The 26,668-nt window shown below is 38.4% G+C and overlaps 1 protein-coding gene across 1 annotated transcript in view; it reads right to left on the bottom strand.

The window, feature by feature from the left end:
- Positions 1–26,668, bottom strand: part of LOC149287609 (spermatid perinuclear RNA-binding protein-like) — a 41,815-nt gene that overhangs the window by 6,716 nt on the left and 8,431 nt on the right. Inside the window, 8 exon segments of the mRNA XM_089492623.1 lie at positions 132–340; positions 5,757–5,840; positions 6,852–6,963; positions 13,257–13,354; positions 14,019–14,130; positions 15,289–15,384; positions 15,963–16,054; positions 25,881–26,025. Of these exon segments, the coding sequence (XP_089348749.1) occupies positions 132–340; positions 5,757–5,840; positions 6,852–6,963; positions 13,257–13,354; positions 14,019–14,130; positions 15,289–15,384; positions 15,963–16,054; positions 25,881–26,025 (948 nt within the window).

The raw sequence follows: 26,668 nt of genomic DNA, 5'->3' as shown, positions 1-26,668 counted from the left end.
CATTGGAGCAATTTGATTAATGTATTTGGAGAGCCACTGCGTAGAATCTTCAAAATGGGAAGCTAAGGGGTTAATACGTCTCAGGGGCAGTCTATTTAGAAAGTTCCCAGGTATGCAAACCACAAACTGACCTTAACAGCTACATGGAGCTTGGCGGTTTTTTTTGATGGTCCAGAAGCTTCATGTGTTGTGCCATCTACATCCACTGACATGGTGAATACCGGTGCGTGGACGGGACCTGATTGAGACAGGAGTTTGTATTGCAGCCCAGGTCGGATCTGGTTCAGTCGCATCAGTGCATTCATTGGCTGGTTAGAATCTATGGCTTTGTTGTCTAGCACTGTAAAGGTTAAGAGTGGTATGTACATTTTAATAAAACTGTGAATTATACTGTCCTATAGTCTATTTCTCAACTATGTCTTGTTGTATTCCACCAAGACGATCTTCTTGACAATGCATGGCAGATCAGACTGACTGACAATTGCCTAGTCTCCTACCAACAATGCTGCTGGTCTGTCCAGACCCAGCTGGGATCTAGGATCAGCCCTCCTATCAGCTAGACACACACATGCACACACACACTGTGATCAGAAATTTAGTGCTATGAAGCATTGTTTCCTGATCACTGTGCTACACAGGGAGCTCAAAAGGAGAAGTAGCATAAAACAAAGCTTAATTCCAAAAAATAGAAATAAAAGTTAAAATAAATAAATGATTATAGGGGATAGCAAGATACAAGGAGCAGTATAACACAAGTATAAAATGGACAAAAAAATTATATATATATATTATATATATATATATATATATATATATATATATATATATATATATATATATCTTTGGTTACATATCGCCTGCCATTATTTCACCATAAATCCCAACTGCAAAATTTATGTAGTATATGTAGCTGCACCTACATTAAGCTTGCACACCTATGTAGGTCATAGGATACAATATAATGTAAGGTAAATACCATCATGCAAAATATACTATAGCTAGAAATATGACACTCTTTTTAAGTCCCTGGATACACCCTCTTGAAGGCTGCAACTCCCATGACCCACACCTGTATTTTGGCTGTAGTTCTTGCTTTTAATTTATTTTCCACCTAGATTTTTTGAAGAGCGGAGCAGTGATGTCTAAATCACTGATCCGTGCAAGTTTTCCAGAAAGCTGACTAGTTAAACCTAGATTAGCTGGCAGCATGATGCCACTAATTTTCTGTCTATTGGTTATGAAGGTACTAAGCACCCATATTGGCTGCCTGTTCAAGGGACTAATTGCTGCAGTTAGATTTATTTTTTTCATGTATTCACATATAAGCTGCCAATGGGTCACAGATGAGCAGGAGCAAGCCCAGTAAGCTGTTACATACAAGCACACTTATTAATTTTTGCATGTTTCTATTGATTCAAGAAAAGCTCTATTTGTTCTGAAAAATGTGTAATTTGTGTGGGTACATCAAAACACGGACAAGAGGAATCTTAATGATACCCACTGTTAGGTACTAAAAAGCGGTTAATAATATATATATATAGGATGTCTGTGATTTTATAACATCATGACGGGTTCTCTCAGTTACCAGACAAATGCTTGGGTTTGAAACTTTGTCCTTAACCCCTTAAGGACCAGGCTGTGTTTTACGTTTTGTACCATTGGGACCGAGGCTGTTCGTGTTTAGATGTAATTTTCTCTTCACTCATTTAGTGAACCCACACAAATTATATGTTGTTTTTTTCAGGACAAGAAGGGCTTTCTTCAGATACCATTGTTTTAATCATATTATCTAATTTCCATTAAAAAAAAATAATAAAATATGATGAAAAACAAAAAAAACCCCACATTTTCTGACTTTTACCCCAAAAATCTTTTACTCATCCAAAAAAGCTAATGAAAAAACCTACTAAATATATTCTACTATTTGTCCTGAGTTTAGAAATACCCAATGTTTTTATGTTTTTGTGTTTTTTTTGCACGTTATGGAGCATTAAGTACAGGTAGCGTTTTGCTATTTCAAAACCATTTTTTCCAAATCTGGTAATTCTTCCCCCCATGTGCCATTTCGGGTATCTTTGAAGCCGGCCAATGCAATTTACCCCATCAAATCATATATTTTTGAAAACTAGACACCCCAAGGTATTTCAAATGCTAGTATTTTAACCCTTTCCATGCATGAGATTCTACCACCAGCCTTTGCCACACTTTGTGTTAGTATTTTTTTGGTATTTTTTTTTACACAAACTGTACTTTGGGTATACATTTATAGCTCCAGGTATACGTCACTATCAAACAACACCCTAATATGTGTTCAACAACATCTCTCGAGTACAGTGATACCACCCATGCATGGGTTTGACTGCTGTTTGGGGTTAAAAGGCCACATTTGGGAAGTGCGCTTTTTTTCCTCTATTTTGGTCAGTCTGTGCCTATGCCCTATCTTTGAGCCTGGCCACTACAATTTACCTCATAAAACCATATTTTTTTGAAAACTAGACACCCCAAGGTACTTAAAATGGTAGTATTTAACCCTTTCCATGCATCAGATTCTACCACCAGCCTTTGCCACACTTTGTGGTAGTATTTTATTTTTTATTTTTTTCACACAAATTGTACTTTGGGTATAAATTTATAGCTCCAGGTATACGTCACTATCAAACAACACCCTAATATGTGTTCAGGAACATCTCCCGAGTTCAGTCATACCCCACATGTATGGGTTTGTCTGGTGTTTGAGGTTAAAATTCCACATTTTGGAAGTGCGCTTTTTTTTTTCCCCATTTCGGTCAGTCTGTGCCTATGCCCTATCTTTGAGCTCGGCCACTCCAATTTACCCCATCAAACCATTCATTTTTTTAAATTAGACACCCCTTGGGTATTTGAAATGCTTTTATTTAAATTTTTCCACGTCAGGATTTTTGGGAAGATACAGCGCTAATTTTAGCACTTGCTCATAATAATAAACTTTATTTTTTTATTTTATTTTTTGGACTTTTTTTTTTTACATTTTGCTGGAACTGGATAGTTCCTCTAAAGCATAATAATTTTTAAATGTTACCATGTTTTTTTTAAGCTTTTTCTTTTTTTCCTTTTTTTTTAAATTTTTTTTATTTTTTTTAAAAATATTTTACTAATCACATAGTGATTCGAAAGCTGGGCTCCATTGACTTGTATGGTTGAATGCAGTACCTGTATTCAACCTGCAAGTGGAGCCAGAGTTCTCTAGAGGGTCTGGAGACTGTCTAGCGAACTTTTTCAACTTTATTATTTTTTTTCCCGGGCCGCCGCCATCTTGCGGATGGTGAAGACTGCGTGCAGCTGCGGCTGTGACCGCTCTCCGGAGCGGTCACAGTCCATCAAGAGGTAAGTGTTTGGTGTCGCTGGGTGCCTCCTGCATTCCAGCTACACCATTGAAGTTTAGGAGGTGATCGTTGATCGCCTCCTAAACGCTTTTAAAACGGGCGTCTGTTGACGTCCCGGGGAGGGGCCAGACATGGCCCATCATGCCGATCTCGGTGTTGCTGAATGCCTCGACATTGAGGCATTACAGCAACACCAATTAAGCTTAGAAAGTGATTGTTGATCACTTTCTAAGCTTGTTTAAGTCTGATGACGTGTCAGGCACGTCATAGGTCGTTAAGTGACCGTTTTGCATGACGTGCCTGACCCGGCGATGGACGTTAAGGGGTTAAGGAGTTGAAAAGCCTAACAAATGAAGACACATTCTACTTGTTTTGCCAACACTATGTGTATGGGCATTTGAGTATGAATGGGACGATCATAAAACTATCCTGACCATAGGAGAAGGCTGAAGAACTAGTATGGCTTCAATTCTTGCTGCAGGTAGAAAACTCAAAATGGGATTTAACTTGTTATTAAAATATGTTCATATGCTTAACACAAGGGAACCATTTGATATGGTAGTGTTTGTGTGTGATATATATATATATATATATATATATATATATATATATATATATTAGGGCTGAAACAACTAATCGATAAAATCGATAATAATCGATAATGAAAATCGTTGTCAACGATTTTCATTATCGATTAATCGAATCGATTTTTATCGATTAGAAAAATTATAATCCGACTTCAAACAGAGATCGGATTATAACACTAGAATCCAGATCCCCCGCAACGCTGCAGGGGACCTGGATTCCCCTCACTGTCGGCCGGTCTCTCACTTCCGTCTCTCTCCCCCTCCCATACACCCCTCTGACTCCTCCCCCCTCCCATACATCACTCTGCCTCTCTACCCAGCTCCGTTACTGACTTCATAGAAGCCTCAGCGTAAGTGAAGGGCAGTAACGGAGGCTGTCTGTGCGCATCGTTTAGACCCCCACCGGCTGACAGAGGATCATCCTCTCTGTCAGCCGGTGGGGGTCTGCATCGCACAGACAGCCTCCGTTACTCACCTTCACTTACGCAGAGGCTTCTATGAAGCTTCAGTGAAAGTTCCTGTCAGTAACGGAGCCAGGTAGAGAGGCAGAGCGGTGTATGGGAGGGGGAGGAGTCAGAGGGGTGTATGGGAGCCACCCTCCCACACACCACTCTGGCTCCTCCCCCTCCCATACGGCACTCTGCCTCTCTACCCGGCTCCCTGGTGTCTTGTGAACCTCCGTGGCTGACAGGAGGCAGAGTGGAGTATGGCAGGGGGGAGGAGGCAGAGTGAAGTATGGGAGGGGGGAGGAGGCAGAGTGGAGTATGGGAGGGGGAGGAGGCAAAGTGATGTATGGGAGGGGGGAGGAGGCAAAGTGATGTATGGGAGGGGGAGGAGGCAGAGTGGTGTATGGGAGGGGGAGGAGGCAGAGTGGTGTATGGGAGGGGGCAAAGTGGTATATGGGAGGGGGAGGAGGCAAAGTGATGTATGGGAGGGGGAGGAGGCAAAGTGATGTATGGGAGGGGGAAGGAGGCAGAGTGGAGTATGGGAGGGGGGAGGAGCCAAAGTGGTGTATGGGAGGGGGGAGTAGCCAGAGTGGTGTATGGGAGGGGGAGGAGCCAGAGTGGTGTATGGGAGGGGGAGGAGCCAGAGTGGTGTATGGGAGGGGGAGGAGCCAGAGTCGTGTATGGGAGGGGGAGGAGCCAGAGTGGTGTATGGGAGGGGGAGGAGCCAGAGTCGTGTATGGGTGAGTTATAGTGGTGTATGGGGGGTATTATGAATTTCAGGGCATATAGGGGGTATAAGGCATATCAGGGGGGCATAAAACATATCTGGGGGTAAAAGGTATATCAGGGGGCTCAGTTGCATATCACTGGCATATAAGAGGTATAAGGCATATATGGGGGCAGAGTGGCAAGCTGGGGGTCAGATGTGCATAACCGGGGGCAGTTTGGTAAATAAAAAAAATTTAAACAAGGCTTTTTTCTCATAGTTTTTATTAAATATGAAATATATTTACTAATAACTTTGTATTAAAACCTAGTTTGAGAAACACTGTGTTTGGGTTCTTGTAGCTTTTATTATTATGTCAGTAAAATAAGAAGGTGAATAGAGAGAGAGAGGCCATTGCAATAAAGAGATGAAAGTGTAAATTGTACGTTTTTTATTACATTATTTAAAATTGAATTTTTTTTTAATTTTTTTATCCGATTAATCGAAAAAATAATCGGCCAACTAATCGATTATTAAAATAATCGTTAGTTGCAGCCCTAATATATATAGATATATATATATATATATATATATTATATATATATAAAACCATCTTCGCAACACTAAATAGATTTGAGTATGAAGAACCATTTACTTTTGCGTAGATTGCGTCTCATCTTCTTATTAGGATCTTTATCATCACATGACCCATCATCGAATGGCCTCTTAAGACTGGAGCCTGCAGACGGGACAAAGATGTAATTAGAAACAATATATAATATGCATTGTATATACGGTCACTAAGGCAGATAACTAAAATGTAAAAAAAAAAAAAAATACAAAAATAAAAACAGGAATATACTTCCCTAATTTCCCTACTTGTTTACTTTTCCGAATAAGTTCTAATAAAAAGGTTTAGATTATGCAGTGTAATTCTTGTCAAGATGTTTTCTTTATAAGGGTTTCATAAAGTATTGTTAAATCTAGATAACCTAAAAGGAATCTCACTGCACCTGATACTAAAGGTTTATACATGTTCAGCTGTATTTTTTCAGTAAAAAAATGTATAATCGCATCTGGCTTAACTAACACTTACAAATGTACTACTAAAGCACTATTTCATTATAGATGTATGCTAACTAAAATTTCTTATAATAAGTTGATCAGACTTCACTCACTATGGTTTTTTTTCAAAATAAACAAAACACATGTGAAATGTATGCAAGAAAAACAAGATGGCGGTGGAACTATTCTCTAAACACAAAAATGCAAGACCTCCGCCCCGTGGAAATGACATACAAAGCAATATTTTATTATATCTTATTTGAGGGCCCTGCTCGGAATGCATGTACATTACTTTCAATATAATCATTAGCACTGACCACTGCATATTATGACATAGAATCATTTTGGAGACGCCTCCAATATTTTTTATCAAATCAACCGATTAGTAGTCTTTTTTTTTTTTTTTTAAATTAGGTTTCACTTCCACAAATAATGTTTCAAAACATTAAAGTTGTCAATTATAATGCTTACCTTCCCCAGTCTCCGACGACCTACATACTCCCTAAAATCACTTACAGAAAGCTACCTTCTAGAAAGCGTACCGTGTCTCGTTATCCTCACAAAATATACTTGATTGTATTTCCCGTGTTTTTAACATTATACTGCTCCATGGAACAGATTACTGCTCAAATGTCCACACTAAATAAATAATATCCCTTGAGCAAAAATAAATCTTACTACTCACCTTCCCTGTCTGTGTTAGACCATGAGTATTTCTGGAAGGGTTTGTTGGATGGAAGCGGGTCCATCTGCAAGACTTTATATATTTGTCCAAACGCTAACAAACGTAATGCGTGCTGCAGTAGAGGAAACAGACAAAACTCAGAAAACTGTTGATCAAATGGAAAACAGGAATGCATACAAAATATTATCAGCTGTGGTAATTTTATTAATACAACTTAGTGCTATTTAATTTAAGTAGATGATTCAATGTCATACTAGACAAAAAGCATAGCTGGAAAAAGGTATTTGCTGTTAAGAGCCTAACTACAAACAGTAAATGAGTGCATCTGCAAAGCAAGATTAGAAAACTGAAAAAGCAACGTACGGCAGTATATTCATGTCACCTAACATGTAATTACATTACATATAATTCCAATCAGTAACAACAATCTTCACATTAAAATCACTAAAGTTAGGAGGGTCTACTGCAGAATGCTAGCATGATGACTATGCAAGGTAATTAGGAAATTAATGTTTTTTCCAGACAGAATAGGATAAATATTACACTTGGGGTCATGTTCTAGATTATCATCTGCTACAATATAATATAACAATATAATAGCGCATCTATTGCATGCACAAGTAAGGAGGGGGTCTTCTTAGAGTATACCAAGTGGGTGCAAGCAGAAGCAAATTTACCTTTAGCAAAGGCAGATGTAACTTTAAAGGTGCACAGTGCCCTTTAACTCTACCAGCAAGGTCGGTGAAAACTGCCTGCCCTAAGTCAGGGTAAAGGAGGAGGGTGGGCATGGGGCTCCGACACAGGGAGTAAGCTTCATATTGTCCAAGCAGGCACAGAGAACACTGATATGATGGGAGGTACACTGCCCTAGGTTCATCACAGCATCCTTCAGAAGCAAGAATAGGATCAAGGTGAAGGTTGTGCAGTACTACTCTCCAACCAACAACAATGTAGAGAAGAACGAGTTATGGGGACCTGTGCACTGGAAGAAATGAGATAACAGAGAGATTTGCAGACCTATGTGCACTCAACAACCAGGTCTTTGGAGGCAGGTTCTTTCCTGACAAACTGATCCACAAGAGAACCTGGGCATCACCAGACAGCGCAACAGTGAACTAGATTGACCCGGTCTTCATTAGCAAGAAGGTCAGAAGAGTTAGAACAGGAGCAGCCGTGGCATGCAACCATCATCTGGTGATGGCCAGACTGAAGCTGAAGACAAACTGGAATGAAACCTCGGACAGAAGAACAAAAAATGTCAGCTTTCTGAAGGACTCCGAAACCAAAAAAAGACTTTGGACTATCACTGAAGAACAGGTTTGCAGTACTACAGGCGCTGTTCAAGGAAGAAAAAGAAACACCGGCAGAAAGAGTGGATCGCAGCAGAAACCAAAGGCCAAAAAAAGTATGCTGAAGTCCATACAACAGTTAAGAGTAACATCAGGAAGGACAAGAGAGACTATTTTGGCCAACCGGCAGCAGAAGCAGAGCAGTCACCATAGAGTGGCAACACGAAACAGCTCCAAATGATAAGAAAGCTCAGCAAACCAGAATGTTCCTTCAAAGAAAAGCAGGGAAAGACCATCACGGCAACAGAACAAAAACAGATGGGCGGAGAACTTTGCAGAACTCCTGAAAAGGCCAGCACCACCAAATATCGACCCAGCCACTGAGGACCTCTCGATCAACTACAACAAGCCAACCAGAGATAAGACCAAGAAAGCCATCAAACGGGAAGGTGGTTGGACCCAACAACATTCCAGCAGAAGCCCTAAAAACAGACATAAGTGCTTTAGTGGAGATGCTGTACCCCCTCTTTAAAAAGATATGGGAAGAAGAAGAGATACTGGCAGACTGGAAGGAGGGATACTTCATAAAGATCCCCACAATCTCAACTGTGCCAACAGAATTATACTCTGTCTGTGCCAAGGAGGGTCTTCAAACAAGGTCCTCCTAGTGAGAATGAAGGACACTGTCTATCCACAGCTCAGAGAAATGAGCAGACAGGCTTCCTGCAGAAAAGATCATGCATGTACCAATAGCGATACTCTGAAACACAGTCGAGTAATCCTTGGATTGGAATGCCATATTGTACATAAACTTTATAAATTATGAGAAGGCATAGACAGCGTGGATCAAGAGACCATCTGGAAGCCCAGTCAAGTTGGTCATCCTGATGAACTCATATGACTAAATATCCTGCAGAGTGATCCATTGAGGGCAGCTCACAAATAGCTTCCAGTTGCTTTCAAGATGCTTGTTGTCACCCCTTTTCCCCCCTGCTTGTAATTTATTGGATTATGAAGACATCCACCAGCAAGCACGGAAATGGAATCCAGTGGACTTTGGGGACCCAGCTCAATGACTTGAACTTTGCATTCAATTCACACTGCAAAGAGCAGATGCAAGAGAAAATGAACATAGCAGCCAGGTCATCACAGGTTGGTCTCAACATCCACAACGACAAGACCAAAATCCTCAAGATAAACTTCAATTGAAGGGGCAAACTAAATGCAAGCATCCAACCAACATCACCAGACACTGAGGTGGAATCCTCAAGGTAAGGAGAAAAAGAGGCAGTCCAAGAAACGTCTGACGACCTCAAGGCTGACACCAAGAAGATGGGCTACACCTGAAATCAGCTAGAGAGTGTGGCATAGGACAGAGGACTCAGGAGATCTGTAGTTGGCAGCTTGTATCCTTGGTGACTCATCACAGCCTCTGTACTATAAAGGATGATTTGCTGACTCCCCCTTCCCTGCCCTTGGTTTTGTGGCAGGAGAAGTGCTGTCCCTGGGCTTAGTCACCATCAGCCAGAATATGTTGCTTGTCGTCCTGAGCCTAGCAAGCCTAGAATTTGGTAGGTGGGGAAAGAAGCAAATTCTGCAGAATGTATCCAAATATACAAAACAGCCAACCAGTGACTGCTAGAATTCCAGAGACTGTTAAATCACCATCTTTAAGCAACAACAAAGGGTTTAAAACCCCACACTACTTCTATGTATATCTTTAGTGAAATTAGATTTAGATGGAGTGGTCTGAAGCCATTATCTTGTATTTTTTCTGCCTTACTTTCCCTCTAATGTCTGGAAAAGGTATCCATCATAAAATGTCATTTCTGCAATATTTAAAGCCAAGGAGCAAGAACAAACAGTGAGCAGAAGACAATTGTGATTAAAGGTGACTTAATTGGCAGAAGGTATGTCTGCCTTCTCAGCACAACTGAATACGCAGTTACTGCCTGAACAAAAACAGAAATTACACTAAATACTCCTTAGTCATAAATTGAAAGGTATGATATTTCCAAGTTTTGTATCACAAAACACACCAGAATGCGACTGACAGTAAAAGATTTACAGCCAATTTTTTTTTTTAAAAGGATAAGAGAAAAAAGCCTCAAGAGGATTATGTAACAAAGGATTCTTATTATATGCACTATCCCAATGATCTCCGTGCGAAGGATATTCCAGTTTTCTGGTTGCAATGAAATGGAGCATGCATTTAAAAATATAAATACCTCTTAAAACATTCCGTATCAGACAAGATGTCAAAAGTAATATTTATTTATTCAGTGTTTGGGGTTTGCCAGATCAAATGGTAAGAGCAGATAATGTGCTTCATATTCAAAGCAGAAAACCACTCATAGTTAAAAACAATATTTTAAGGTTTAGAATTCATTTCTGAAGTTAACTACAATACAACAGATGCCCAAGGTGCCACTAGCTCCTATTTGGCTGCACTGAAGCCCACCCAATAAATGAAAATTGTGTGTCAATGATTTAAAGTATTTTGTATCATTCAGCTGCACATAGCTCTTCACACAGCATTCGCTTTCTTTAATCCTTTTCCAAGTGCCTTCTTTCAATGATTCCTCGCAGATGAAAACGACACAAGATCTGTGTCATTAGGTTTCACAGATGTACAAATGAAAGATTGATCAGAACAGCTCAAGTAGTAGTTTATAATATGTTGCCTACTTGGCAGAAACGTCAGAGAGATATTAATATGTCAATTTTCCCCCAACACCAAAAATGTATTTTAAAATTCTGCATACAGCCACATAGTCTTAGCAGATTCCTGAAGTAATATAAATTTGTGTGTCCCCTGTCTTGTAGTTGCCGTGCTGACACAGCTCTCTTCTTCAGTAAAATCTATACATGTGTGTTCTGCGTAAAGGTTTCACACAATGTAAAGGGAAACTCCAGCATACAATACAAACCCTTGATTTATCATATGTACTTATATGAACATTTGCTGATTCAAGCAGTACTCACAGAGTACTTTAACATGCATTCTTCTTTAACCCCTTCAGTACAGAAGGCTTCCTCATTCCACAAAATTTGGCAGACTAGATTATCGGCTGTTAAATTCTATGTTTCTATATGGACATTTTTTATTTTTTTTTATCTTTTATTTATATAGCATCAGCAAATTATGTAGTGCTTCTTACAATACATGACAAAATTATAAATGATATACTAAAATAAGATGATAAATTAGGTAATGTGTGTTAATTTACAATCTATCCAAAATAATTGCAAGAACACATTCTAATCAGGTAGATTACAATTCCCCTTCACTCTTCATTCAACATTACAGAGGTCTCTTGCATTTCTGTAATACAATCTAAACATCTAATTTTACTATGTATTGGACTAGAGTTTGCCCTACAAGCTACAAGGACAGGAAAAGTTCAGGATTACGGTTAATTTATCAGTTGTTTTAGGAGCTGTTTGTGTTTTTTTGTACAATATCAATTCAAAATAAGGCAATAGTATCTATATTTGTACAATTCAGAGATCACTGTAGCTGTCGTAATATAGTGCATATCTTCAGGGTACATTCAAGAATATCTATCAAAATACTTGACTGTGAAAGAAGAATACCACTAGAAGGAAATCACAGCAAAGCATCAAGACTGACCAAACAGACTGAAAACAGATGGTGTCGGAATTGAGCCGAGTAGGCTGAATTATAGTTGAATGGATTTCTGACACTGAAATGCTGTGATACAAAAAGCTCTGGATCATATTACTTTCAGATAAACGCATAGCAATCTACATTTTCAGTTCTGAAACCATAACACTTGGACAAGACCAACAAACAGTATGCTTCACCTTTAAAATGCGAGGTAGTCACTTGCGACACTGATGCAAAAAAATAAATTTCTAAACATTTAAACTTCGGAATTTTAGCTTTAACCATTAAGATGCCATTACTTTATTCTCCAATCTGCATTTTTTGGACCCAGATCACAGCAGGCAAATCAAACTGAGGACAACTGTGAGGTATATCTCAAGGTCTGATGTGTCACCGTGCTTTGAACTACTGTAAAAGTAACTTTATGATGCACTGTATGTAACCCAGCCCTATTTTATGTTAAATGCGTACTGGATTACAATTAGCATTTTCTTGAATTATTTACTTGTTATGGTCTCAATTAACTCCTCCGTCAGCTGCCTTTACACAGAAATCCTCAGTACAATTCTTGCTCATTGCTTTATTGTGTATATGAAATCAGGGACTGTCTGTGACGGTACTACCTGTGTGTTCACATGTTCAACATTATTTTGGAAATGGAAAATTGAAGCTCAATAAATAATGTCCAACACTCCAAATGTAGTATGGTCAGTTCTCCTTTATAAAGGATCAGAACCTCACAACAAAAGCTGTGTAAAGTTCATAGAGCAATATTATCATATGTATCAAAATAGGTATATATATATATATATATATATATATATATATATATATATATATATATATATATATATATATATATACACCGTATTGGCTCGGATATAGGCCGCCCCCGTATATAGGCCGCACCCTAAAAGTTTGGTGCTTTTTTAAAGAAAAAGTTTTTTCTTTAAAAAAGCACCAAAAAAACATGCTGCCACTCTGTCTCCCCCCCCCGAGATATGCTGCCACTGTCCTCATCCCCCCTCGAGATATGCTGCCACTGTCCTCCCCCCCCCCCGAGATATGCTGCCACTCTGCCCCCCCCCCGATTTACCAGAGGAGACTCCCGGGTGTCTTGCGGGGCTGGCGGGGGACATCTACGCAATACGCATACACAACTTCCGGTGCCGGCACCCCCCCCCCGTGGAAAGTGCTGGCAGGGGAGGCTGTCTGAGCGTATCGGGGAGTAGGATGCAGGTCCCCTGCACCGCTGCGGGGGATCTGTATCCTAACCCTGCCCGGCGCCCGGGACTGCATGTCCTGGGCGTCGGGCGCTAGACCCCGAATATAGGCCGCACCCCCACTTTAAAGACTTAAAGTGGGGGGAAAAAAGTGCGGCCTATATTCGAGCCAATACGGTATATATATTCATAAAATTGTAATTAGACCTCTCAGATTTCTGACACTTTTCTTACATACACATTTCAGGTTTTTCTTTTTTACCTGCGCACTGTGTGTTATCTCTTCTCTCTCTGTCACTGTCATATATGACAGGGCGTCTGTGGGTTCCCTTTCACACGGGTCATGGAGACCTGGTCCACCTGCATAAACACATAATGCTATATTGAATGTTCGCAATATTAGATTTGAATACATGTTCAATATAGAATAGTAATTTTCCATACTTCCAGGTGAAAATATGCTGAAGATGGATTAAAATTGTTTGACTATAGCAAAAATGTTTAATAAAATGATGCTTTAAGTAAAACATTGTTTCATATTCCTGCATGCCTCCCCACCCCCAAAAAACACAATCAAAATGACAGATTTACACATACAACTACTGTTGTTAAATATGAGACCAATACAGTTATTTCTGGTACAATTATATTGTACCATGTAATGACCTATATAATGTACAAATGTATCTTGATATGTTGTCAGGTGATATTTTAGACAATAATAATACTCCGAAATGCCATCAAAACATACATGAAGGGCAAATAGCTGCCTAAAGCGGACTACTCATCAATATGCCTTCTTCACGAATTGGCTCTGTATAGAGTCTATTACTCAAACTTCCATAACCTTTGTCCCATGTCGCTTCCTATTTTAAGAACTTGATTTCCATATTTGCACTTACTTGGCAACATCACTTAAAATACCGCCACTTGCTTGACTCCATATTGTCTAACAAACCCTTGTGCAATCTGCATCATAATCATATCCATGGAACCTTTAGATGTTCACCATTTACAGTCTTACCAGGAAGAAGGATCCCCGATGCAAGACACTCCATGACTCTCCGTAATGCTTCCCCGGCACCCAGGGGCCTATTGCACGTTCCTATTGCTTTTTCACAAATCAGTTCCAATGGCTGAGAATGAGAAGGAGGCATTGAGTACAAAAGGTGCACTGCATGGCAAGAACTATATTTTCATATAGAAAAGCAAACTAACACACTTGTATTTTGTGTATATTTCTTTATAATAATAATGGTGTGTGAGAGCAAATAACAATGGCAATGCGCTTTACCTACAATTCTGTGGAATTGGAAAAAGTTGAAACCACACAGAGAAAAAGGGACGAAAATAATAATAAGTTCTTAGACATTTAGGTTTGAATAAATATGGCTCTTTTGTTCCATGCATCACTTACAAGAGTTACTGTTGAGATACATTAATACTGCTTTTTTTTCCCATCATACTTTGAATTTTATTTTTATTTTGTTATGCAGTCTTTTGGGGTAGTTTTAGGATCACTTACGCACATAATGCATCTGATAACATGGTTTATTATCTGAGCACCACATTACAGTGTAGGTTGAAGTTACGCTTCAATAAGTATGTGAAAGTGTGCTTAGCTGCCAACTAACGCGATTGTGTGTCTTTAAATCATGACGCACTTGGCGTGCTGCTGTGAAATGCATATTACCAAAATTTCAAGGATATATGTATGTAGAGACACTGGTTCAAGACCCAGTGAGCTTGCGAGCAGGGACCTCTTTACCAAATGTATCATTTTGCCTTAATCTGTCAGTTCTAACTTTGCCATACCCCTTGAATTTATGTACTGTATGAAGCAATGCATAAAACGTTGGCGCTAAAAACGGATATTGCTTAGGATATACCCCTTGCTAGAAATCATTATGACATGTCGGGGAGTGGTAAAATCAGTAACTAGAGGTAGCTTTCAAAAAAAGGGTTCAGGATCAGGTTTTTGTAATGAAGAACCCACTAGAATATGAATATGAAAGGTGGAATAGCCACCTCTAATATGGAGAACCATGACTCAAATTGTTTTCAATATATTAGTAATTTTTATTTCCGTTTTTGTAGTTAGAGATTTTTAACTGATAAGGTTACGTTTTATTATATTACTCGGGATTGTCCACTTCTGTACACAGAAATAAATATTGTATGGCTTGTCCATTTATCCAATATGTGATAGGTGCTCATCAAGTTAATAATTTAGGTTTGTGGAAGATGAAAATATTAAGTACAGCTTAACACTGCTTTGTTTAAGACAAACTCACCCATCCTTTCAGCTTGGTCCAGGTGGGGACTCTGTTGCACAGATCTCTCAGAATGCGCAGCACAATTACACAAGATTTTAGTCCATTGGCTCTTGCCTGGAATAGATAAAATTGTTCCAGTTCTGCTGCTGTGCTCAGTTCTTCCCCTAACCTACAAAGGCCTTGGATAGATTCTTTAACAGAATTACCAAATACTAAATGATTCGATTCATGCAAAGAAAACTACTGAATGATAGAATATTCATGTTTAGAAATGGCTGAAAAACTTGTGTAAAGATTGCTTTTGTAGCCTCATGATAATGACGTGCCAGCCAAGTCTACTGTTGCTAACCCATACTGACAGCATTAATGCTGCATGCCAGGCTCCTGAAGCTCAGGCTGGCAGAGCATGCCACAAATCTTATCAGACATGGCCACCAGTATATGTGTTCACATGCCTATTGTGGAGAAGATGTTAGGCAGATGCCTCTAGTATCATGGCACAGAGCGATCAGTCTCCACATCTTCCTTAAATATATGGTATTAAACAAGTACGACTTGAAAGTAAAAATAGAATAAAATTCTACTCAGCGCTACTGTAAAGGGCCACAGTGCATTTATACATGAGGTTCTATAGAAATTAAATAAAACCTCATAAGGCTACAATAACAATAAGGTAAGAACAAATAGCCAACCTGAAACCATTTGGCATGTCGCAGAGACGCCAAGGCGTTCAGGCATTTCTGCCTGTCCAATAAGTCCGGAGGATCTTTCATCGCAACATTTTCTACTGATAAGATGGGATAAAAAAAAATAAATAAAAAAAAAAAAAGACAGATACAATTTGACCAAGGGGATTCTGTCACAGGAAAAGCATGGCAGCATCTGAACAAGCTAATAAGACTCCCAGAGAAACTGAATGGTTCACAAAGTGCACTGCGGTTATTTTATTCAAAGGCCATTCAAGAAGTAATGTGCAACACAAAGCGAAGGAGGCATTCACTTCCAGTTTACAAAATCGATAACAGCTATGTACCATCTGGGATCTTATTAAATATGCACAACATATCTCAGGACATAAAAATAGGTATGTAGCACTCTTCAGCCCTCCCCACAATAGTAACAGCAGTGTAGCATCTCTAAGCATTAAACCTTATATCAATGTCCTCCCTACCCTCATTTTGTTTTCTGCATGAATTTTAACAGCCTGGAGTAACAACTAAATTATAAATATTACTAGATTAAAATGTTATGCTCAGCCCTGGTGGTTTCTTTAAGATAATTTATCCATCATGACATGACCAGATACAATGGCTGGAATAGAGAAGGCATCAGATAACTGTCTCTCCGAGTTGGACGCACAGTCTGCATCAGCATGCCGATGACATCGAGAGCAGATTTTAGATTTGCTGTATAATCACAAGGAATTAAATGTTCAATTACTTAAAACATCTCGATTTAAAATGGAGGGTATCATTTTTAAACATTTAAATAGAACACACTGCTAATGTTTTTTTAATTTTCCTGTTGGGGGAATAGCCTAAAATAATATTATAATATAGCTTTCAGAAATTTAAGCTATGCACAACTTAAAACTCTTTAAAGTTCTTTGTTATATACGTTTAAAAATATAACAAGCTTTTATATCTTTACTACTCACCCCAGCGTCACATCTTTCAAAACTAGTTAGTGACTTTTCATATTATATATATATATATTTATATCTTAGCGAGTGTTAGGGTCCTGCGAGTAATATATTTTTCAGTTTGTGGTTAAGGACATCATGCAGAACTAAACCACAGGGATCATAAATGAATTGATTTTATAGGTCTGACAGTCCAGACGTATCCCTAATCACATCCAATCTTATAGGAAGCCTTAACAGTTGTTTGTGTTGACTTAAAGAGGTTTATGACTCAAACTATTTATTTTAGTTTATTTTAGATTCTATGCCCTACTTTTTATTTAGTGAAAATGACAGGCTCTTTAATCTTCCGAGTCTTTGCTTACAGGCATCCGCCGTGAATCCTGTTATCCCCCTTCATTATTGAAGCTCACAGGTTGATAGCTAAAACATCACAAAGATGTTAACCATTAATATTGCATTGTCTAAAAAGGACGGCTAAATTCCACAGCATGACATGTGAAGAGAAATGCTTTGAATTGCTGTTTTTCTTTTGTGTTATTATGTTTAAATTCCTGCCCCAGATTCAAATTATCTGAAGTGCTACAGACGTATTTTCAGACCTGATGAACTCCACAGCAGATGTTTGCATTGCATTATTTCTCACTAACACGTTTAGAACGTCACAAAGCTCAGATTAGATACACTTTGTATCCCTAAATGAAAGCTGCAAAAGTTTAAAGGTGCAGTCCCACAGATGACTTTTTCAAAAATACTGAAGTGGAACTATACATAAATAACCAGCAGAAAGTATTTACATTATCGGGTTATACTGAACAGTTTTTAAACAGTCAAGAAGATATTGGATTGCTAGTGATGTTATAATTTCAATTATCTATGCCAGATGGTGAAGATTTGATTAAGTATAAATGGACAGTCAATCTTCAAAAATAAATAAATAAATGGCTGTCACACATCTCCATAACTAGCCCATCATCCTGTTTGAGATGTCTGCTTTTGCAGACATATGAACCATTTTTTATGGACTGTGCCAGATTGTAAAAAAATGTAACTAGCAGGTCACTTCTGATACTTTTTTTAAATATATAAATACCACAAAATGTTATGTTAAAACACATTACAATGTGCAAATAAAATATGTGGGGCTGCACCTTTGGTTGGTAAGGACCTTGCAAAAAGCACATGGGTTTAGCCATTACATTTCAATGTGAACATCTGCTCCAAGCTCACATATACATTGGAAAGAAGTACAATAAATGAGTGGTTATGGAAGACTGAAGACAGTCTGAAAGGCTGCAGAATGAGCTGGCCATAAAAAAAAAAAAATTGTCCAGTTTTTTTTAAGAATCAGTAAAACATTTGGGCCTCCTCTAGGTTTTCAGACATTTGCCACGTTCTAGAATTACACAAAACTCTACCTCAAACAAGGGTTTGTTAAGATTCCATAATACCATGGGGAGCTGCAGATCTACCTTGCATGGCCTACTTTTGAAGAGCGACTAATGTTACTTATATTTCATGTAATAGGCAGCACCAAGTAAGTAGCAATGTTAAGCTTTACAAAACATTTGGTCATTGCAGTATAAAGATGCCATTAGGGTGTGGAATAATGAGTTTACAAATGTCATCTCAATACATTGCATTTTTTTTGGTAGAGGCTTCTACTTGGTGTGAGTGTGTGCAATTACAAGACAACAGAGGCTTCTACCAATAAAATAAATAGGAACATATTCTAACATGCCAGTGTCAGCACCCTAATAATAATATAAATATCTGGTATTCTTTTCACCATTTTGCAGCCAGTCAGCAACTGTAAAGAACCCTATAAAAAGTACTGATGAAAGGATCATGGGGTGAGGGCAAGAAGATAACAGACTTGCATCAGACTGTCTTGTACATTAACATCATTAGAATGACATGTCTTCATGCTCTGCCAGGAAACTAGAGGTACCCTTTTAGAGGGAAAGTATAATTTTGATAGTCAGCTCATATGATCAGGGACCATCTATGCAAACATATAAATACATAATACAAACATTACGCAACTATAGAACAATGTCAAGACCTGAACTGCAGCATAACTTGTAACGCATTTTGCACATGTAATATACTTGACCCAGTCTTTCAAAATGTCTTTTCTTTTACCGTTAATTTGTTGCATAATGATCATGGTCGCAAGGGTCACAACTGTGGCCAGGTCCCCACTCAAGGGGGCCCAGTTGACCCCTGCTACTGCCCCTTTGAAAGCCACTAGCTGTGAGTAACACCTGCGACACAAAAAGAGTGTAGAGATTATCCAATCGGATGATCACTCACACTCTCTCCCTGCAGTCTATTGTGCAGGAAGTGACATCTCATTCATTTCCTGCATGCTGGATCAGTCTGCGCAGAGGGAGAAAGACACAGGCAAGCTGTTTGGAGCCTTTCATGGCACATGCAGCAGTTTACGGACAAAGATGGCACAAGCAGGCTGTTTGGGGAGCTTAAGTGCGACAGGCAGTTTGTACCCACTGGGGTCCTGCGGTTTCTAGTTTCACAGGAGGCTTCAGTTTGGTTATTATTGTTTAATAAAACCAGTGGAAACCTTAGGAATCACTGTGCAAAATAATAATTCCGAGTACTTAATAGAGCTATAAAGTTAGAGATATTTTCATGCAAATACTTTAATTTTGAACATATCTGCATGTCTTCACCTCTACCTGGGGATAAATTAGCTCACTAGGTTTGTATTATTCAGCATCTGTCTCTGGACAGACTTTACTTTTCCAGGAAATGAAACTGTACAGAAAATAATTGTTCTTGTAAAGTAAAAAAAAAAAACACCCTTTCCTGTCACTATTATACCTAAAGATACATGAGTATGTGAGAGATATATGGCAAAAGGTGACATCTCAGTCTCCTGTCCTAAAGTGTTTTCACCTTCAACCACTTTAAAGGCAAGCAGAACCAGTTGCCAAAGAGCAAGTTGGAAGATGTGTGTGAAAACCAGCACCAAAAGTGTTAACACTAGCAGCAGCAAAGAAACACTGTGCAATTCCCAAATCCCACCAAAAATAGTAAATCTGAAAAAAGAGGGGAGTTCAATGTGAGCTTACTGTATAAAAAAGTGAATATTAAGTGGAATACAATCTGATATACTGTATATTTGTTATCCACTGTCCACGTTCTTGTTTTGTGCTTGACCATGTATATCATAAACAAAGAGATAAACAAATCATAGTGTAGCTTATTTTGTAACAATATGTGATTAAGAATGTGTGGTGGGTATATACAGCTCATGAAAGTCACACCAGTGGCAGTATTTCAATCCACAATAACATTCCGGTGTGCAAAAAAAAGTTTCCTGTTTTCATCCAATACAATAAATGGCAATTGGTGGCTTTTTAACCCCTTCGAGACAAAGGCTGATTTTACTTTTTGTACCCTTTGTGACAATGGCCTTTTTAACATTTCTGCGCTGCTTGTGTTTAGCTGTAATTTTCTTCTTTCCCGTTTACTGAACCCACACACATTAGATATTGTTTTTTTCAGGACAAGAAGGGCTTTCTTTAGATGACATTGTTTTGATTGTATCATATTATTTACTATTAAAAAAATTATAAAATATGGTGAAAAATTTAGAAAAAAATGACTGTTTCTAACTTTTAGTTGAAAAATCTTTTACTCATCTATAAAAGGTAATGAAAAAACCTGCTAAATAGATTCTACTATTTGTCCTGAGTTTAGAAATACCCAATGTTTTTATGTTTTTTTGCTTTTTTCTACCCATTATGGGGCAATAAGTACAGGTAGCGTTTTGCTATTTCAAAGCCATTTTTTCCAAATCTGGTAATTCTTCCCCCCATGTGCCATTTCGGGTATCTTTGAACCCGGCCAATGCAATTTACCCCATCAAGTCATATATTTTTGAAAACTAGACAGCCCAGGGTATTCCAAATGCTAGTATTTTAACTCTTTCCATGCACCATATCTACCACCAGTCTTTGTCAAACTTTATGGTAGTCATTTTTTTGCATTTGTTTTGTCATACACATTTTACTTCAGGTATGAATTAAAATGTTCTAGTTTATGTCACTATCACAAAACACCCCAATATGTGTTCAGCAACATCTCCTGAGCGCAGCGATACCCCACATGAATGAGTTTGCCTGGCTGTTTGGGGGCAAAAGGGCCACATTTGGGGCATGCGCATTTTTCAATGTTGAACTTTGGCATTTGGGGATCCACTGCCCATGCCCTATTTGGTACATCTTTGAGCCGAGCCATTTCAGTGTGCCCAATAAACCCATATATTTTTGAAAACTAGACACCCCAGGGTATTTCAAATGCTAGTATTTTAACTCTTTCCATGCACCATATCTACCACCAGTCTTTGTCAAACTTTGTGGTAGTCATTTTTTTGCATTTGGTTTTCCACACACATTTTAATTCAGGTATGAATTAAAATGTTCTCGTATATGTCACTATCACAAAACACCCCAATATGTGTTCAGCAACATCTCCTGAGTACAGCGATACCTCACATGAATGATTTTGCCTGGCTGTTTTGGGGCAAAAGGGCCACATTTGGGGCATGCGCTTTTTTCAATGTTGAACTTTGGCATTTGGGATCCACTGCCCATGCCCTATTTGGTACATCTTTGAGCCAGGCCATTTCAGTGTGCCCAACAAAACCATATATTTTTCAAAACTAGACACCACAGGGTATTTTAAATGCTGGTATTTTAACTCTTTGCATGCACATATTTTACCACCAGCATTTTTTCAAAGTTTGCAGTAATATTTTTGTGTGTGTATTTTTCCCACACACACCTACTTTATGTATGAATTTACAGCTCCTGGTATATGCCGCTGTCACACGACACCCCATAATGTGTTCAGCAACATCTCCTGAGTGCAGTGATACCCCACATGCATGGGTGTGTCATTTTTTGGGGGAACTAAAAGGCCACATTTGGTACGTGTGCATTTTTCTAATTGGAAATTAGATGTGTGGCCATCCTTCCCCCCGTGTTAATTGGGACGTTGTTGAACCTGGCCCATTCAATTTACCCCATCAAATCATACATTTTTTAAAAGTAGACACCCCACGGGCATTTAATATGCCAGTATTTTAACTCTTTCCATGCGAGAATTGTTTTAAGCTAATATGCTAATTTTAGGACTTGCTCACAAAAATATATTTTTTATATATATATTTATTTTTTATAATTTTTTTTTTAAAAAAAATTTAAAATTTTTTTTCAACTTGGAGGTTCCCCTGATAGTGACATCAGTGGGAAATGATTTTTACATTTTACTGTTTTTTACTATTTTTTTCTAATTATTATTAATTTTATTTTATTTTTTAATTTATTTTTACTAATCACACTGTGATTAGAAAGCTGGGCTCCATTGACTTGCATGGTGAATGCAGTACCTGTATTCAACCTGCAAGTGGAGCCAAAGTTCTCTAGATGGTCTGGACCATCTAGCGAACTTTTAAAATTTGTGGTTCCTGTTACAGGACGGCGGCCATCTTCCTTGATGGCGAAGATTGCCGGCAGCTGCGGCTGTGACCGCTCTCCGGAGCGGTCACAGCCCATCAAAAGGTTAGTGTTTGGTGTCGCTGGATGCCTCCTGATCGAGGCATTCCAGCGACACCATTTAAGTTTAGGAGGCGATCGTCGATCGCCTCCTAAACGCTTTTAAAACGGGCGTCCGCCGCCATACAAAGTATGGCGGATGTTGACGCCCCGTGGAGGGGCCAGAGATGGCCCCTTCGTGCCGATCGCGGCTTTGCTGAATGCCTCGAGGTCGAGGCATTCAGCAACGCTTTTTGGGTGCAGAAAGCGATAGTAGATCGCTTTCTGCACCCGTTTAAAGACGTGCCGGTCCTGGCACGTCAATTGTCGTAAAGCACATGCTTTTCCGTGCCGTGCCAGGACCGGCAATTGTCATTAAGGGGTTAAGGACTATAACACAGACTTAGAGAAATACTCATTTTGTATTGGATGAAAACAAGTATAGTTTTTCTGCAATATGACGACCAAGGAGCGCATATACATGGGGAGAAAACAAAAAACAACACCAATAGTGCAATATGTATGCAAAATTAAAAATAAAAAAGGGGTGTAAGATCCACTCACAAACTTGCTGAATAAATCAGGCTCATTATCTTAACTAATCCGAGGAGAGGGAGGTCTGGATACACACAGTTATTACAGGCACAACTAAATCATAGTGTGCAAAAGCGCAGGTGAACCAAAGTCCCGGATCCACTGTGTGGGATACTCTCTCAGGATAATATCTCTCAACGCGTTTCTCTACTGGCTTCCTCAGGAGAAAATTCGGTTTTAACGTGAATTTGTAGTCCAACAAATGAAAAGTTTTTTGGTTCACCTGCGCTTTTGCACACTATGATTTAGTTGTGCCTGTAATAACTGTAAGTGTATCCAGACCTCCCTCTCCTCGGATTAGTTAAGATATTGCACCATTTGTGGTCTTTTTCTATTTTTATAGATCTTAGAAGATATTAAATTCTGCTATTACCGAACCTTGATGAGCCTGATTTATTCAGCAAGTTTGTGAGTGGATCTTACACCCCTTTTTTATTTTTAATTTTGCATACATATTGCACTATTGGTGTTTTTTGTTTTCTCCCCATGTATATGCGCTCCTTGGACGTCATATTGTATTGTTGAGCATCTTGAGGAAGAGTGTTTTTTGAAGGCTGCTATCTTGGGGAGTATATATATTTTCTTATCGATTCTTATTTATTGTATTTATTTATTTATATCACTTTTTTACACTTGACACGTGAAATTTGGATTTTTGTTTTTGGTCTATATCTATAGTTTTTCTGCATACTGGAATGTTATTGTGGATTGAAATACTGCCCCTGCTGGAAAACGTTGGAGAGCGCTATATACCCACCAATTTTCTGAGTGCAACTCACAAACATTCAAATACAACTGCACTTGAAAAAAAAGCAGGTTGTTTGTCTTTAAACAATTATATTGTGCATAGTATATATAATTATATTATATATATTTGATACATATATATATATACACACACACACACAAATTTTTGTGTATGCAAAGATTTTTCTAGAAAATTATTAAACAGACGCTACTTACATTGAAAGTAAGATCTATGCAATCGTTCACAGATGCCAGCTTTGTTCATGAAGCATTGTCAGAGTCTAATGTGACCAACAGTGCTGTACGCATAAAGCTGGCTCCTGTACATAGAGACTGCCTCTGTACAAGGAGAAGGCACACTGAAAAATGTAATTAATGGGGCTTTTTTCACTTAATCTCAAGAGAACAACCATGCACACCATACTTTTAATTTGTAAGTAAGTGTTTTCTTGTAATCGTAATCTATATTTAGATTTGGTGACGTGTGTTAAATCAATAAAACATTGATTGGATCAGGGATGGATTTTGGGTAGGCTGCACTGGGTGTTTAAGTAAACACCTCAGAAGCACCAATTACTTCCAAAAGTCTCGTCAAGAACACTGGTGTTTTTAATGGCATTGTGAACTTTGCTTTTCTTAGTCTTTAACAAAGCCCCATCTTCAGCTCACCCGGTAGTGACCTCCAGTAACTGAGTGCACGAGACATGTGCTATTTACATACTGTTTTAACATTCATCTACTAAAAATATAAATTGGAAAATAAACATTTTGTTAATTAGATGTGCCAGAAGGTCCCATTTCATGATAGAGCAATCACTAGTTTAATGGTATGATTGTCAGGACATGAAGACATTAGCATCATTCTGACTGCATGAATACACACAGGACAGGTCCACTGCACCTACGTTTGGTGTTGTTAGGATAAAGATTAGCATAGTCAAACCATACCTGGGGAAATATTGGTCAGTTACTGCCTACTTATGACAGAAGCATACTTTGAGTAGTCATATAATATGGGGAATACAGATACAACACATACGCAATTTCGAATTTAGGACAGTTTAAAATCAATCTTACAACCAAATAAAAAAAAGAAAACTAAGTTACCGTTAATGTTTCGGACATGATCTATTACAGACTACTCTATTTCCACGGACTCTAGGGGCAACTTTTTAATCTTGCTATGATTGAAGTAGGTGATTATCCGTTGTATCATGATTCCCCTGCTATTATATACCACATTGTATTCATTTACTTATTTTGCTGCAAATACACCGCAAGAATGGATTCATGTGAAATAGTTTCTATATTAAGAATGGATCTTCCCAGGTGGTCCCACCATTTTTTTAACTGACCAACATTTGACACTGTATAGCTGATGTTTGTGGGAAGGACATAGAGTAGAGGGTGGGGCTAGAGATGGGAGGAGCGACAGGGAGTCCATCTTGCCCAGGTGGGCTGGCTGCCTCAGTTGACATGACAGAGTGTGGCCTGTTGGTCAAAGGTCTGACATAGGTCCAGTGTTGCTTGACAAGTTTGTAGGGACAGGCTTGGGAAGCTGACGCAAATATTACAGACCATAAAATGAAGAGGGGAAAAAACAGAGAAATAAAAATAAAGGAAATCATGACCACATTTGTACTACGTTACTTATGACTTACCCAACCTCACAGCTGCTACAAACAATAGTTGTCATAAGGCATTTTCAGTGTCACCAATTTACAGTAGTCACTTTGGTTAACAGAAAAAAAAATGGCACTGTGTAACAATTTTAGATTTTTCCCATTTTAGATTTCAGATTATTAAAAAGTCTGCAAATAGCATTGAGGTTGTGTAACAAATTCTCTCCAGTATCACAAAAGGTAATTTTTTATATATATATATATTTACTGGACAAACATATAACCGTGTTAAATATCAACAAATCAATCATATGTGAATTTAAGATAAAATAGACTCTGTTAATAAGAGGGGTAACGCATACATTTTTTAATAAATACACAAGGTTTCTAGGCAGTGCAGAAAAAAATGTTATTTCACAAAGACAAAATAAAACCAAGTACCTCCACCTGGCCTCTCGTCCTCTTCTCTGAAGAGTGGTGAAGTTAGAATAACTTTTAATTTTAATTTGGGCTCTTTTGAATTGTGAATAATAAGTGATGCATCTTCGAGGCATTGTCCCACTTGGTATGATTCTTCAGTGAGTTTCTAAAATTGAGAAAGGAGATGGAACTCAAAGTAATTCTGGAATAAACACACAATATAATGGAGGTTAGAAAAACTACATTGTGATGGCGTCACCACAGTTGATGGCGTCACAACAGTTGATGGTAAATACCATACTCTCTATTCTATAGACCATTTAATGTACAAAGCTTAGTTATTTTCTTTAGAATCAACCTAGTCTCCTGTGTTTAAGAGGGTCAGCTTCATTACAGTAGATGATGATCTAACATACTCAGTGACAACGGGAGAGCTACCAGTCATCTATCTTTTAGGATTTCCACTGAGGTCTATTTAGAAGAAAGGTGTTATGCAAAACAGTTGGAAATTCCCACTTTCTTGTATCACTGTGCATAACCTTTTTGAAAGAGAAGTTCACTGAGACTTACCCTTAGTGATATTAGGGAGCTGAATTTTTTAACTCTTCTGCAAACTTCCTCTTTAATGAACAGACCCCTTTGTGAATGTAAAGATCCAAATTGATACACAATTTTGTAACATAAATTGTGGATGTAATGGTTTCAGATGCGCAGCCTCTTAATTACAGATGATCCTTTCACTGATAACATTCTCAGTCAAAATGTCTCAATAGTTGCCCCACAGACTTACTTGGCCAGGGAAAGCTTAA

Source organism: Sceloporus occidentalis, unplaced genomic scaffold (assembly GCF_023333645.1).
Source record: "Sceloporus occidentalis isolate IW3139 unplaced genomic scaffold, rSceOcc1.0.p SCAF_58, whole genome shotgun sequence".
NCBI lineage: Eukaryota > Metazoa > Chordata > Lepidosauria > Squamata > Phrynosomatidae > Sceloporus > Sceloporus occidentalis.
The sequence above is the reverse complement of the archived record's forward strand: the minus strand, read 5'-3'. Positions and strand labels throughout refer to the sequence as shown.